General features: G+C 44.2%; 2 protein-coding genes across 5 annotated transcripts in view; one reads left to right on the top strand and one right to left on the bottom strand.

Moving 5' to 3' along the window:
- Positions 1 to 2,737, bottom strand: part of ANXA7 (annexin A7) — a 39,327-nt gene extending 36,590 nt beyond the window's left edge. The window contains exon 1 of the mRNA XM_053310158.1: positions 2,605 to 2,737. The gene's annotated coding sequence lies outside the window, so the exon portion shown is untranslated. The remainder of the gene's footprint in view (positions 1 to 2,604) is intronic.
- The window catches only part of LOC128351057 (uncharacterized), a 32,590-nt gene continuing 18,526 nt past the window's right edge, over positions 2,672 to 16,735 (top strand). For 2 of the 4 annotated variants that reach the window (XR_008319572.1, XR_008319573.1), the window contains exons 1-2: positions 2,812 to 2,950; positions 6,356 to 6,429. Coding sequence is in view for 2 of the 4 variants with exons in the window: in XM_053310162.1 (XP_053166137.1) it covers positions 2,672 to 2,950; positions 6,356 to 6,429; positions 15,837 to 15,966 (483 nt within the window). In the remaining 2 variants the exon portion in view is untranslated. Of the gene's footprint in view, positions 2,951 to 6,355; positions 6,430 to 15,836; positions 16,672 to 16,735 lie in introns of those variants that run through there. The other 2 variants (XM_053310162.1, XM_053310161.1) reach the window with 2 other exon arrangements.

Here is a 16,735-nt window from a genome sequence, read left to right as displayed (position 1 = left end):
TAATACCTGATTATTTATACAAGGCATTCCATGTACATTTCTACATGGAAGTGTTTAGGAAATCCATAGTTTGTCAAATGATTTTCAGGAGCACATGCTTCCTGAGCCTTTCTGGAAGGGCAGTATAAATATTGAAATAAAATAAAATTTAATTTAAATAAATAAACGATTGTACTTTTAAAAATTCAGCACACTATTGAAGAACAAAGTACCCACTACTTTTTTGTAGTAGTGGTGGAGGCAGGGGTTTCATTTGGTTTTTCCAGCTGTTTTGAAATAAGTGAAATTATAGATATTAAAAACAGAGATTCAAAGAGATTCTTCTTTAAATGAGGGACAGGTTAAGATTCATGGTGGCCTTTTGTGCAAGCTGTTAATGCAAGCTCTGAGCATCACTAACAAAAGAGTTTACTTTAGGGGAAAACATAAGGACATAATGTGGGCTAATAATTTTGTACCCACTAATATAGGTGTTAAAGAGTACTTCCTCCCCGCTTTCAATTACAATTTTTGCATAAATTAGTAATTAGAAATCAACATCAGTGATTGCCTCTTTATGATACCATATGTGTAAGGCATACAGAGAAGTGTTTCTCTCAGTAATAAACAACTTATCCCTGGAGATTCATAACAGTACAAGCATGAACACTTGTGCAAGTGTGAACATTTGTACTTGTCTGGACTAGTTTTCACAGGTAGGGTTGGCGAATCATTTAATGGTTACAATCAGATTGTTTAAGTGAAATTGTTATGCCTTCAAGATACCGTGTTTCCCCGAAAATAAGACAGTGTCTTATATTAATTTTAGCCCCCAAAAATGCACTAGGGCAATTAGTGGTACATCAGAAATTACTGCTAGGTTTTACTTTCGGGGTAGGTCTTACTTTCGGGGAAACGGTATTACCCACCCCAAACCTTTAAGACAGGGTAGTCAGGTATATATCTAAATGAACAAACTACAAGTGCAGAATCAGGCAGAAGCAGTTTGATTAAGAAGAGAGTGCATTCTTATCTATGTGGCAATGATTCTGCATTCAGAATCATGCCACCCTATGCATAAACAAAACACTGAAGGAATTAAAAGACACAACCTTTTTCATTCTTTCAGCTATTCTGATTGCATGTGTAAAGGTGCATTTACACATCCATTTAAAGAGAAACTCAACAGCAATTAAGAAATCTTTAATAACTCAAAGACTAAAAGTTGGACCCTGCTGAATTTGAGCCACTCCAAACATTTACATGATGGTATAACAAATGCATTTTGCTGCACTCACATTTTGTATGTTGAGATGTGCACCTAAATGTCAAGCAACTATGCAGTACTGAAGAATATAATCCAAGATCGTTATGCTTTTGTTTGTGGGTACACATTGATGATTTGCCACCATTTCACATTTAACAACCCTTCTGGGAACTAGTTTTTTGGCAAGATGCACTCTAGGATAATCTAGGGGGGAAACCAATTTCCCAAAGGGTTGTTAAATGTAAAATGGTGGCAAATCATCAATGTGTACCCACAAACAACATTCCTCTGGCAAGGCTTCTTCCAGCATGTGTTCATCAAATAGTTTGCCAGAAACACAGGAACATAGGAAGACCACTGGTCTATCTAGCTCAGTATTGTCTTCACAAACTGGCAGCGGCTTCTCCAAGGTTGCAGGCAGGAATCTCTCTCAGCCCTATCTTGGAGACGCCAGGGAGGGAACTTGAAACCTTTTGGTTTTTAAAGGTAGTGTGTTTTTTTAATTAGAAAGCAATTCAACTGTGAATGTGTCCACACTTGCAACACATAAAAGGCTACCACAGCCAGAGGCAAAGCAGGCAACTGCCCGAGGTATTTAAACTGAAGAGGGGTCTTGCCTCAGCTGTATAAATGTCTTGGTGAGGGAGCACTTGGTCAACCACACATACACACGCCCCAGAGCTTTCTGACCTCCACCAGCTGCCTGGGGCGGAGGCACACTTGTGTAAAAGCCAGAAAGAAAGGTGAGGGACATTAAAAATGCCAACGGGAAGAAAGAGTGTCCCAATCAACTCTTGATCATTCACGGTGCCATTATGCAACTATAATCAAAACCTGGAGGGAGGAGGAAAGCAACATTTTAACTCTCCCTGGAGTAGCAAACACACATAATAAAAGGGCTGACTGCGTTTCTATTCTGCATTGAGCGATGGCACTGCAAATAACTTGAGGGTTGGTTGTAGTTCCTGATAGTTAATCCAGAGAGAAAAGCACCGGGTTGATCTATTTGCGCACTTGGGAGCTCAGATAAGCTTTATCAGGGGGCAGCAACGGGCTCTGCTTGCAGTTTGACATTTACGCTCTTCCTCCCCTTGAAACATTTCTCTCAGTGGGAAGAACCGGCGAGCTTTCCCCCGACCTTATAAGTTTGCATGACGACACTTTGTTCGGATATTTCCCCTCCCGAGAGCAGCGAACACAAACAGCGCCTCCTGACTTCCCTCTTCTCCACTCCCTCTCGAGCTGCGGGAGCACCCCCCCCCCCCGCGCGCGCGGGAGGGGACCAGGAGTGGGGCTCATCTCCTGCCCGCCCCCGACCCCCAGGCCCGCCTCTCCTCCTCGCCGCCGCCCTCGCTCACCTGAGACAAGACCTGCGTGTGATCCCGGAGACCCCTTCCGCCACCCACACACAGCGCAGCCTGCAAAATGGAGACGACGATTTCGGAAAGGCGAGGCTCGCAAAACCTGTCCCGCCCCTTCCCTTGGGCCGAGGCCGGGAACGCCTCCGCCCAGCCCGCCTTCCCGAAGCCCAGAGAAAGAGGCTTCACTGCTGCTGGCACTGGCAGCCACCTTGCGAGGAGGAAAGGCGAGGCCCCAAATCCCCGCTTCTCCGTGACATCATCCTGCGGCGCTCTGGACTTCGCTTCTGAAGGGCCGCTTTCCACGTGCGTTTGCCTCCTGCCGCGAGGGACTGTCTGTTCTGCGGTAAGTGGCCATACGCAGGCTTGAGTGGACCATGGTCTTTGTCACGCATGCATTACATTGCTAGCAATAATTCTCAAGTTGAATCAATTCACCTTCCTATAGCCCACCACCCAGTGTTCTTCACCGTAAGGCACAAGAGGACCCAGCGGCTGGCGGCGGCGGCGCCCATCCCATCACAAACACTTTAAAGTATGGTTTCCTGATAGTTTTGGGGGGCTTTGGGGAGCTTAGATCGAAGCTGAATTGAATATTCAGTACTCTTATTACGCAGCCCCCGCGGCTGAGACCATCGAGAGGTGACCGTTCCCACTCTGCAGGACTGTACTTTACCCAGCCCTCTTCCGTACTGGCAGGGTCAGCTCTTACCAGTAAGCAGATAATGCACCGCATCAGGGCGCAGTCTGCAGGAGGGCCTTGAGCCAATGAGTAACTCTTAACTGCGCAGGCACGCCTCACAGTTGGGAAGCAATGCCGGGCCAAGCAGCAGGCCACGACATTGCTCTGATATCTTTTGCCACCGGGGAGGGGGGTTTAGAAGGACACACATGCACCCGCGCAGCCATCCCCTCAGCCGTGCGGCGGCTCGAATTGACAGGAGGCGGTGAGAAGAAAATGGCCCCAGATGCAGTGATGAGGGAAGAGGGGAAGGAAGCGGCCGGCGGCCTCATAAGGGAGCCTGGCGAAGGGCGGGCGAAAATGGCAGGGAGGGAGGGAGCCCGGTGGGGAGAGAAAGCGCTGTCAGGGGCGGGGGAAGCTGCCTCTGGCAGGATGTGGACAGGGACCTCCAGAACAATGGGGAACTGACACTCTCTCTTTTTCTCGCCAAGACTGCACCATTCTCTCTCTCTCTTTCTCTCATTCAAGCCAAGACTGCTCCATTCTCACTCACTCACTCAAGCCAAGACTGCTCCGTTATCTTAAATACCCAGGGCCTAAGCTGTGTAGGGCTTTATAGTAGGGATGTGCATGAAGTTTCTTTGGCACCGGCGGGGGTAGTCCTTTAAGGGCGGGGGAGGGTGCACTTATCCCTCCCGCCGCATATCTCCCACCGGCGCTCCGTCACTGTTAAGCCCCTCGGGGTGGCAGCGTTCCTCCCTGCCACCCCGTTTCTGTCATCGGCTGGAAGTGGCCAGAAGAAGCAAGCACGCATGCGCCCGTTGCGGGTGTGCACGCACCCGTCTGCCGTGCGGGTGTGCGCGCACACTTGCTTCTTCCAGCCACTTCCAGCCGATGACAGAAGTGCACCCTCCCCCGCCCTTAAATGACTACCCCTGCCGGTGCCGAAGCACCGAAATGGCCCCCGGAGTCGAAACGTTTCGGAGGCCTCCATAATGGCCTCCAAAACGTTTCGGGCACAAGCCTACTTTATAGGTCATAACCAGCACCTTGTATTTTGCCCAGAAGCGTATTGGTAGCCAAATAGCTCTTTAAGTATAGGAGTAATATAATTATAATTATATTATATACATATTATGTACATAATTATATTATATACAATGTTATGTACATAATTAAGTAAAATCTTTGTGTATTAAATTTTGAATACACACTAATTGTAATTATTTTGAATTTTTATTTTTTACTATTGGGGAGGCGCTCAACAGAATGTTGCATCAGGGCGCCAGATCCCCCAGAGCCGGCCCTGCGTAACGGAAGGTGTTCACTGAGGGTTGGGAAGGGGAGTGTGTTGCCCTTCGCAGCGTTTTCCTTCCTAAGAGAGGGCTCTGTCTTCTCTAAAAAGGGCTCTCCTCCTTGCACTGAGAAAAGTACAGTACTGTGCAGCGGTTAGCATAATGGGAAACGGCTCTCTCATTAAAGTTGGATTTTTGCCGAAGTGGCTCCCAGTTGAAAAATAGTGAGGATCACTAAAATAACTGGTTTTGAACCGGGTGTAGCAAGGTTGGAGTGGGCCCAGAGACAAGATTTTAAAATGCCACCCTCCCACCGCCACTGAAGCTCAGCTCATGAAGTAATCTTAAATGCAGCTGAATAGTGGTAACTAAAACCATAGTAAAAATTAGATCATCCTGAATTATTTTTTTAAAGGTCTTTTAAATTGTGGACGATGAAAGTCATTTAGTGGTACTAGAGAAAGACATGCTGTTCAGGTAGCTCCAGGTCTTTAATACCCACATCAATTTTGGAGGATGACTACAACTTGAAGGAAGCCCCGGCGGGTGCACAGCTGGGGGAGTTGGTCATGTGACTTGCGTCTGGGGGGGGGTCAAGGCAGTGGGCCCTCAGACAACTGTCCCCCCTTGCCCTATTATAGTTATGCCCCTGTTTTGAACAGTACATGCACTTATGAACCACCACCACTTCGTCCTACTTCTCAAAATAATAGTCCAACTTACATATATTCAAAATCATGTTGAATGATATTAGCACATGATGGCATTACATGTAATAGTATGACATGTAACATGCAACTATGAATGATGTCAGGTATAATGGCAACCATGACACATGACGCCATGTATTATATATGCACCAGGGGCGTAGCAAGGTTGGAGTGGGCCCAGAGACAAGATTTTAAAATGGGGCCCCCACTGATATACACACACAAACACACTTCACAACATATAGTGCACTCACACTCACATCCCCATTATGAATACGGTGAATACTTAGTTCACATTGAATTGAGTTTCTTTTACTCTCTGCTCCTGCCGATCTCCAAGAGACACAACATAATTCATAGGGGGTGCAACATGGGTGGGCGGGGGGCCCTCGAGGCAGTGGGGCCCCAAGATGACTGCCTCCCCTTGCCTAACGGTAGTTACGCCCCTGATATGCACATTAAAGAATGCTACAACCACGAATAACAAATGAATTATTCTGACATTATTTAGAAACTGCAGCCAGCAGACTTTCTGCTGGCTACAGAAAGGGATTTTTAAAAATTAGTTTGATAGTGTTGCTGTCACTGCGCGGCCGTCTTAGTGCTAGAGCTAACAAGACATACAGAAAAAGTGAAGCTTTGTGAAATTTCAAGAATCTAGCAAAGTGAGCCACATTATTGGCTAACACATGTTTTGTCTGTACATACACTTAGAGTTTTACATGTACATTCCCCAGTGTACATAAGTTCAAAAAGCTCAAGTTTCCTTGTTTTTCCATAACTTGATGACTTGCAGCTGAGTGTGTGGACTCCATTGCTTTGGAGGTGATAATCATATGAACACTGTGCTTTGCTGGCCAACGGCTGTAGTAAAAACGGATTGATTGATTGATTGATTGATTGATTGATTGATTGATATGAACACTGTGGGTTTAGGTATAAGACAGTTCATTCACACATGCTTGTCTTCGCTTTAGGTTATCAAGGAATGAACATGCATTTGTAAGCAATTTCAGGAGCTGGTTCCCAACTACACATCTTTTACTTCTCTCTTTTGTTTGAAGGATTGTGTCTTCAACAAATTATGCCATCCAGAGGCAGAAAAAGGATGTGTGACAGCCCCAGCAATGACACCAAGGTACCTCCTTAAGATACAAATCTGTTTACTGCAATGATCTTCATATTTATTTTTAGCAGGGGCCACTTTTTATTTTTAGCAGGGGCCACTTTGGCAGGAAATGTTCAATGTGAGAGCCATTTGCCACTGTGTTGATCTTCACACAGTACTGTGCTTTTCTTAGTGCTGGGAGAGCCCTTTAAGAGAGAGAGAACCCTCTCAAGATCTCTAGGAGGAAAGCACATGGAAAGGCTACATTTCTCAGTACTCTGTGCATGCCTTCCAAGATGGTGCAAGGGCTTAAGAGGGATCCGTTTCTTTTAAATGAGCCCCTCTGGGCCTATGCAAAGCACAGCACTGCACAATGAGAATAGTTGCCTCTGCATGGTGCCAGGGGGACTGTGCAGAGCATTCTAATCTAAAACACCAAAAAAGGTTAGAAAATCCCCCAACCCCCAGAAAAGGTCCCCTGACCGCTAGAAGTCCCCCGAGCCCTGGAAATGACTCCCCAATCCCCCTGAAATGACCCCCCGACTCCCAGAAATGACCCTGTGAGTCCAGAAATCAGCCCAAAAAAGGCCTTTTTTTAAAAAAAAAAGGTGCCAACTGTGAATACTCAAGTTGCAGGTGGTGAGGAGGGTGACAGTGTGCCAGTCGTGGATACTCAAATCCGCTATTGGCAAACCCGCAGTTGGCGAGGGACAACTGTATGAACGCCTCTAAATCAGAATCCCCCCTAAACATAACGATACTGCAGCACTGTGGAGCCTCGGTTGGCCTCGGATAGCCGGGCCCCCGCTTCCATGACTTGCCGATTGCGGTTTTACCAACCGCGGTTTTGAGTATATGTGAATGGGAAATTGTGACAGGTCTTGCCAACTGCAACTCAAGTATCCGTGGTTGGCAAGTAGGGATGTTCAAATTGATTCAGGTACAAATTGATTTGTACCCAGATGTAGCTGATTTGGGTGATTTGGAGACAGAACAAATCGCCTCTGTGGTTCATTGGCTGGATTTGAGTCCAAATCGAATTGTGCCAGATTTGATTTGATTCAAAATTCAGATTCCGCCTATTAATTTCCACAGATTCCCAGCTTTCTTTAATTAAAAAAAAAAAGAAGAAGCTGCGCTCTAGCCCTTGAAGTGGAGTGCTTCTATGCTCTTATTTACCCATATATAAGAAATTATTATGGCCGTTCAACTCAATCTTGTATTAGCTATTTACTTTCGGATCAAGACGCTGAGATTACATATAATGTAGATAAATTTCTTTTGATTGCTAACAGGATTAGACAATTTACATCTTCTACAGCCCTTTAATTTCTCTGTATTATAGCTGTTGTATACTGTTATGCTCTGATTTTTGTTTTTTTATGTGTTAATGTATTTCTCCCCCCTTTTCTGATCAGTAACTAAATAAAGAATTATCTATCTATCGACATATTTTTAGCACCCTTATAAAAACCAGAGGCAGGCATTCCTCTTCCTCTCAAACAAAGGAGGGCACACTTCTTAGAGCTGGTCTTGTGGTAGCAAGCATGACTTGTCCCCTTAAGCTAAGCAGGATCCGCATATATACAAGTGCATATATCTTCTAAAATGTTTTTATTTTAGAATAATTTTAGCCATGTGCAAATGTATGCAGATTTTCACCTGCTAAGATTTTCTTAATCAGGTAACTCTGTGTGTGTGTCTGTGTGTGTGTGTGTACACACACACCCACATACACATACTCAGTAACTCCAGAGATTGTGCATGTGACTTCTATGGACTAATATAAACATGTTTAGGCAGCAAACTGTTGGTCACAATTTGTGACTGAAGTATGTGCTGTATTAAAGACACCCCAGTTAAAGATTAAGCAAGTTTGATTCAAAACGGAGAGAGCCTGGATTTAGTCCTTTTAAAAAGCCCCACAATATTTTTAGTTAGTTAAATACACACTAAGCATCTTTTTGTTACTTCCTACTTTGGTGAACTACTCTTTGTCATCAATAGCAAAATGGAGATTTAGTTATATTATACCATTGTAGCTTATTTCTGTTAAGATGATTTTAGAGGAAAGCATGCACCACTCTGCTTTGGTGTTTGCACAAGCATGTGCATCATCTTTACTGAACATCAAGTGACAATATGTTAGTGCACATGAGCCATCACAATTCTTATATAATCCTCATATTGCTCTATATAACAGCAAAGCAAAATCTTCAGTGCAGCCTACAGGCTATGTGCTATGATGACCACAGGGAAAAATCAGCCCACTCACCTCATTTATAGCATTCACCAGAAGACTTGGAACTGTCACCTACTGAGTTTTTTCACTCAATAACCTCAACTCACACAGTGACTGTTTTTACAGGTGGGGTGGGAATGGCTATACCTGTAGCTGGCTCTGGGCTACCTGTCATCAAGTGCTGAGAAAACATGAGCTTTTTCTCTAAACATAACCTATACATCCTATGCATTATCATCTCTTTGCTAACCATGCCTGTTAGACAGGTTACTGATTAATAGTCCACACTGGTCAATTGAGACCTCAACAATGTGGAGCAAGTTGATGGCAGATGATTTCCTGATAGGTGTCGGATCTCTGTGCTTGAATTATATACCCATCAGAAAATAATGCTAAACATAGATGAAAAGAGGGGAGCAGGGGTGTGGGTTTGTATAGAAAGTTGCTAATTGAGCAAAGAAGCACCTTTTAAAATTGGCAATTCTCTTTAATTAGCAGGGGGAGAAAATGGCCCCATACTTCGCCAGCACAGCATCCCTCCAGTGGCTGTTGCGGTTATCTCATGTTTCCTTTTTAGATTGCGAGTCTGTTGGGGACAGGAAACTATATTATTTATATCTATGTAAACTGATTTGGGAACTTCTGTTGAAAAGCAGAAAGTAAATATTGGTCATATTTGTATGTTTGCATTTGGGGAAAGTGTGTGCTATGAGTTGGCTGCAGGCACCATGAGGGCCTTGCTCGGTCGGGCAGCAGACTTGTTGCCTGGTAGATGTGCCTCTTTGCTTCCACTTAAGCTCTGCTTGCATATCTGCAAATACTACAAACATGAGTTTTCAGTGCACCGTCCTCAAAAGGAAGCCAAGCCCACAGCCCTTTAAACATTTTGTTGCTTAGGGAAGCTCTGCTCATCACTAAATCACCAAATCAAAGTACAGAAGAGCAGGGTACACATTCTAAACTCAAGGCCAAGAGAAGCATGTCTGTTTTCAAAAAACTCAGAATGTTGCAAATAACACATACAGTGATGGTGCTGTATGAATACAATTACTAATCCTCTTATATACTGGGGCATTAGAGAAAGTGTACATGAATGTCTGAATCAGCAGATTGCCACTTGTTACACATGTGTGCACTACACACCTCTATATCTGTGCTTTTGGAACTGGTGCAATTAGCTAAAAAAAAAACCAAATGTGCAAGTCCGCATTACAAACATGGACACAAGCAAATGCCAACATTAGGGTACCCCAGAAGAGCAACAGAGTCAAAAGGCAAGGCTTTTGAAACATTTTATTTTTTAAGTAGGACAATGTAAACATGGGCTGACATCTCAGCAACTGCTGCAGACACACAAGTCAGCCCCGACACTGTGGAAGATGTGCACAGAGTTCTGACACAGTTACCCCCATTGCAGCGAATGAGAGCAACTGCAGCAGCACTGTTTGTGCAGCCGCCCATCCTCAGCAGTGTCAGGGGTGCCCTACCCATCCACAGCAGCCCTGACTCAGTTTGCAGCATCACCAAGACCATGCACATGTCAGCCAGAGGTATTTGGCATCCTTAGTACTATCACAGTTGTACAGAGAGGGAAGGCAACTCCCCAAAACTAAATAAGAGGGAGGGAGTAGAGGCTCTACTAGCCTCGTGGCTGGCAGACACTGGGATGTGGGCAAAAAAGGAGGGAAGGAGACACCGCAAAGAATGGAGGGGAAAGAGCAGCTTAAGAGAGCAAAATCCACAATGCTGTGTTGTGCACAATGCCAAAAGGGGAAGGACTTTCCCACCAGAAAATCTGGGGTCTCTCACAAAGATTTTGACAAAGCAAGGGCAAAGAGAGGCAGGGCACTAACACATACTGCTAACAAAGGCAGGCAGGCAGGCGGATTAGCCCACAGAAAGCCCAGTGTCAAGGTCTATTTAGGGTTCCAGTCAGGAGCCTAGGGGCTCTCAGATAATACAGGGATGGACCTCTGACAAGCCCACACAGATAGTGACACAAGGACTCTGGTTTCCAATAGTGTCCAGGGCTGGTATCTCTGCAGCAGTCCCATACAAGGAATATTCAAGGCTAGTGATTTCAGCTCAGTAGTAGTTGTGGGCCCCATGGTTCCAACTTGGGGCTCAGCAGCAGCAACCATGTTATTCAGCGGGGGGGTGGGGGAGAGGTGTGAGTACATGGTAGGTACTCGGCCATGTGAGTTTCTGGAGCAGTAGCAGGCAGTTTGAGCTACCCAATTCCCGCAGCAGCAAAGATGCCTCCCAGGAAACCTAAGGGGGGAATCACATGTCAGGACTTTTTATACGGTTTTGTTTTCAATTAAACCCCTTATTTTAAAAAAATGTCATGTTTCAAGGTAGTCAAAAGGCTCAAACTTGAGAACAAAAGGGTTTTATTATGCCAAATCATGTAACTGGCTATGCTTGATTTGGATTGTATAAGCACCCCAGAATGCAATTTTAAGGCTCTTCAGCCTCACACTTTTAACATCTCTCTGGCTTAAGTAAGAAGAGTGTGTGTATGTGTGCTTATTTGTTTCTGTTGATTGATTTCCAATGTAATCAAAGACAGTTTCCCAAAGTGGGAAAGGTGGGGGTTGGGGAGAGGCTAATACACTATTAGAAAGGCCTTTCTCTATCCCTTTTCAAAGCTGCTGGAGATACAAGATTTCCCTTCTGGCTTTTCTTTAAAAACTGAAAGTTTCCATTTGTAATACTGACAAAGTATTAATACACTAGCAATTTTCAGCCCGTTAGATTAACGGGCGCTAGTAGACCACCCCCGCCCCCCCGAGTGCGGCCGCCAGCGGGCCCAGTCCTTCCCAGTCCACCCCGCCACCTTCGGCTTTCCCTTTCTGGCTTCCCCCGCCGCCTCGGCCGTACCTATAGCTCTGCCACTGCCTCGCCCGTACTCCTTTGGCGGCGGCCGCCACTGCCTCACCTGCACTTGTGCCGCCGCCATCAGGGCCAGTCGCCCCGCCCCGCTGCGCCAGCACTCTTTTCCCGTTGGCGGCGGCCGCTTCTCCTAGGCCGCCGCTTCCCCTGTTCCAACATGGCCGCCCGTGTCTGGGCGGCCGTGTCTTTTTGTGCCGATCTGGGCATGCGCTCCGCGCATGCCCAGAACAGCCCAAAAAGACACGGGCAGCACGGCCGCACACATTAGCTTTTTATGGTATAGGATTGCCACCTAATGGTGCAGGGGGGAAGCAACCTTGCCTAGAGAGCAGGCATCTCATACTGCATGGGAGATGGCAATGTTAAACCCCTCCTGTATTCCACCAAGAAAACCACATGGCTCTGTGGTCGCCAGGAGTCAACACTGACTCGATGGCACAATCTTTGCTTTCCTTTACTAATGCATTGCAATCCAGATCTATGGATCAACCCCCACAAAAGCTTTTCACAAATTTTATTCAAGTGGAATCTTGCAGTGGCTCAAAAAACAAAAACAGACTCTGAAGCTTTGCTAAGAAGCAGAGTGCCTGGAGACTGCTGAATGCTAGTTGACACAAAAGATATTAACTGATTCAGCCCGGGTGGGTAGCAACTCCAGTTCTTTGTTCCAGTACATGCCTGTGTACACCAGACACACAATATGCTCAAAAGGAAGCAGGCAGGCTCGCAAGAGACATCACAAGCAAGACATCCCTTTACATCAGGCCTGCACAACATAAGGCCCAGGGGCCAGATTCGCCCCGCAGTGGCTATTTTACTGGCCCCCAGGTATCCTGCAGCAACGCAGGATCTGGAAACTATTTCACAGCATCATACTATGCATGTTTTCTCATAAATATGTTTCAGGGTGTTCCCAGCAAGGCTTACTCCCATGTATGCATGCCTAGGATTGCAGCCTGAAAGCAGTGTCCATTTAGGAAGAGGCGAGGACTTGGCATTTGTTTAGGGTTGGCATGTACTCCAGGGCACTGAGTGAGCAGGGACAGGACCTATTTTCTGGCCACTATCTTTGTTTGAAACGATGGGTCCACTGACAGAATAGATCCACAAGTAACTAATCATATTTTCAATTTTAATGTAATGTGCTAAAATTGACTTTGGCCCCTTCACACTAAGTTGTGGGTGGTTCTGGCCCACTAGGGCATTTGAGTTGTGCAGCCCTGCTTTACATCATCCTTTTGTGTTTCCCCCCAGATACCTACTATATGCACAAAAGGAAACAGGCAGGCTAGCAAGAGACATGTAATGACCTTAACAACCATCACAAAACGAAGAGCCCATGGCTGCTGCCATATCAGGTTTCAAGGCTCTTCCTAGAACAGCTGTTCTTACAACTAATCAACCACCTATGACACTTGTCAGTCTAAATTCAAGTATCCAGTATAAGACAGCTGCACTAAACAGGATAGGCAACAGTTAGGTGTTAACTAAAAGACTCTTGGAATCAATCGTATTACAATATAACCTAACCCATCCCAATCCGTAGCGCCTGCAATGCACACAACACTCAGTGGCATGCAAATATTCACACATTACTATTAATGCTTACCATATCTATAATGCTTCAAGTGCTAAAAGTGCTTCAAGTGCTCTCAAGCACTGTATTTACCCAAAAAGATAACATTGAATTTAAGACAACCCCCTTTTAAAAATACAGGTTATGCCTGTATTTACCTAAAAAGGGGACTCTGCATATGAGATGACCCCCAATTTTTAACATTGAAGAACTCGGGCGGTGGTGAGGGGGTCATCTTGGATTCAGGTAAATGCAGTACAATTTACTTCCTAGTGAGCAAAGCCCAGAATTGTGCAACTAACATATACAGCTATGCATGCACGTACTTACTTGATTTGCCTACCTTGAGGTCTGCAGTTTTTCCATTCACATGAGTGTAGCACTGGTGTTTGGGGGGTATTTATGGTATGACATAAGGACAGTGAACTGCTATGAATGCCAACCCTGTCTTCTTCAAAAACATTACACCACCACGGACATGTTGCAATTCATGTTAAGCAGTGGAAAAACTACAATTAGAAGTCGACTGGGTTTTTCATAACACTTCTGTGATCTACTCAGAAAGTGCATTTATCCTCAGAGTTATAGATAAGACTGCAACCTTTAATCAGTAGCGCAACCAAAATTCATTAATTAATTGGAGACCAATTTTAAATGAGATGCAAGTCAAGGACACACTTTTTAAAGGATGTTTGGTTCAAATGTGTTACTGTAACAGGAAATGAAAGATCCTGAAAAATAACCTTTCCTCTCAACACTTTGAGACAGCACTTTTGTTAAATGATAAATCATACACATCTTACCGTATCTCAAAGAGCACCCTCTCAAATTTTAGGTAGCATAAAAGTTAAATTTACCATTAGGAGGAAGATAACTAAAAAATGAATAGGTTGAAAACCTTGACAATATGATATTGGGAAAACTGCTATCACACAAATAGGCTTTCCTGGAAATTGGAATTATTTCACCGTACTATGCCTCAAACAGCCTTCCAAAAAAAGACAAACTCAGGAAAAATTCTTACTATGATATAATAATAAAAGATGTTATAAGTACACAATCAGAAATATCATCAAATCTTTGACATGTTCCTTCCAAGTATGATGTAGCTTCAGGCTATGACACATGAGAACCTGAAGCTACAGAATTAGTGGGGAAATAGGGCTTAGTTGAGTTTTCCATGGAACAGTTATACCCTTAATTCAAGTACTGAATTAGTTTTAGATATGCTTTAATTAGAACTAGCTGGGCCAGGCGCAGAGCATCCGCGCCTCTACTTCTCCCCCTGCCCTTTTCTTCCCTGCCCGCCCACCATCTTCTTCGCCCCCCACAAGCCTGTCCACTGGCGCTACCACCACCACTTTCCTCTCCCAAGGGCTGCCACACATGGGATTAAGCAAAGGGTATGCCTTAGAGAAATATAATATAAATATAATATAAATATAATATAAATATAATATAATATAATATATTAGATAGATATAAATAAAATTATCTCCAAGGTACAATATTGTGACTTATTTTCTACAATCCTGGAAGATTCTTCCAGGATTGATCTTTCTCATATGCAGTTAGGTCCAAGATTTGTAGAAGATATTTTTCTGTTCCTCTCTTAGGAATGCTTAGACATTAATAACTAAATGTGTTATTTAGCCGAGGCCTCCAAAGAGCAAATGGTTGATCAAATCAGGGTATTTGGATATAGTGACATTGTTCCCCCACATAGAATAATTTTCTTTTTTTAAAAGACTGCATTATCACATGAAAAGCCTCTGGTACATCCCAGGTGGCTCACCACTAAGGGACCACAGTGGAAACATGTTTGTTCCTAAAAGTGGGTGTAAGAGGTGGGGATGATTGTAGTGCTTGGGGATTAAACTATGAAAGGACACATTTTTCAGATTTTTTTTTCATACCAACTTTATCCCTCAGCATCGTGGTAGAAAAGCTATTGCCTCAAGGACTCAATTTTAATTGTAACATTTGATCAAAAGTGACATTTTATAAAAAGAGCTAGACAACCCAGATTATACTTTCTCAGTTAACTAAATGTTCTATGAAGTGTTTCCAGCTATGAATAATCAAAGACCATATTTTACATCAATCTGCTGAAGGTATACCTCAACATATCAAGGCAGCAACTGCATTGGCTTGATGGTCATTTTATCAGTAGTCATTGCCTCCAATATATGGACCAGGATTACCAGTTTGCTGTAGCATACACCACAGGTAGCATAACTTTCACATCACAGGTAGCATAACTAATCCCAAAATAAGTGAAGGCTTCCGCAAACTGTAACTCAGTTAATAATTTGGCAAATGTGGCTGTTAGAGAAAAAGTGCAGAATAGGTTGCAGAGATGAAACGTCATTAATACTGAGTCATAGGAATCAGATAATCATAAGTTATACATACAACTATGTAACATGGCAGCAAAACAGTTCCCTGTATTTTACTGCCTTCTTAGGAAGGAGACACTATTATCTGCTTTAGACAAAACACACCTAAAGAACCATATCCCTTGCTGATACATTTGCTTTACAGAGAAAGTTTACAGCTTTAGAGCAAGGGCATATAGAGTTGGGGCATATCATCAGTTTGGAACTGTAATTTGCACCCTTCAGTTCTTTCTTCTAGAAGAGTCAACTTCCAACTAATCCTTGTTCCAATTCTTGCACTTTGCTGTCTGCTTGTCTATTTTTCTGTATGTTCATGAATGCTAAGCCTTAGAAGAATGGAAGAATGGAAGAACCATGGAAGAATGCCAAACACTCCACATACTGCATTTGATTTCAGTGTCGCCTACCTCTGGGACTCTACCAAGGTCTGCCCAAGCATATTCTGGCAGTGCTGAAAGACCTTTTCATGCAGAAATTTATTGGCAAGGATTTAAGGGTAATCCTACTTTTTAACAGACCTACGCAAAGCTTTGGAAGCGGAACCAGTTCCAAATCAATTTGACCCAAACCACCATCCTGTTTGGGCTGAATTGATTTTGAACCAGTTTGGCCTCTGAATCTACCTGCTGCCCACCCACTCCACCCCTTCCATATACTGATCTTAACGGGCTGGAGAAACCAGGCATCCATAAAATAAACATAGGGTTCTAAAAGGACACTTCTGGCAGTAAGAGAGCACTGACTGCAACATGCAACTTTTGCTTCAAAATGAAGTCAGGCAGAGGTTTGTGTGTGTAGTTTTTAAAACCCTACTGTCCTTGGATAGATGTAGGGTTGGGCAGGATGACGGGACCATAGACTCTTAACACCACACACAAGCACGATCACACACATCTTCCTGGATCCACTTGAAACAGCTGCATGGTCCAGCTGCTGTTCCCTTGCCACTTGGAGCATCATTCCTCTCCTCCAGTCTGGTAAGGTATGTAGAGGGAAGGCAACACCAAGATGTCAGTCCCAAATCCACCTGCCCCTCACTGAAGTGCCATGGATTGGGGAGGCCTTCAGCACACTGAGCAGGATCCAAAATCAGTTTTGCTTTGCATACCCCTAAGTTTTAGGTAGTTTGTTTTTAAAAATATTTCATCATTCCCCTCCTAGACCACTGTGGACCACAGATTCTGAGTCCAAAAAATGGAATTAAAATGATCTGCAGTTTGGATT

Source organism: Hemicordylus capensis, chromosome 3 (assembly GCF_027244095.1).
Source record: "Hemicordylus capensis ecotype Gifberg chromosome 3, rHemCap1.1.pri, whole genome shotgun sequence".
In the NCBI taxonomy this organism is placed as follows: Eukaryota; Metazoa; Chordata; class Lepidosauria; order Squamata; family Cordylidae; genus Hemicordylus; species Hemicordylus capensis.
The sequence above is the reverse complement of the archived record's forward strand: the minus strand, read 5'-3'. Positions and strand labels throughout refer to the sequence as shown.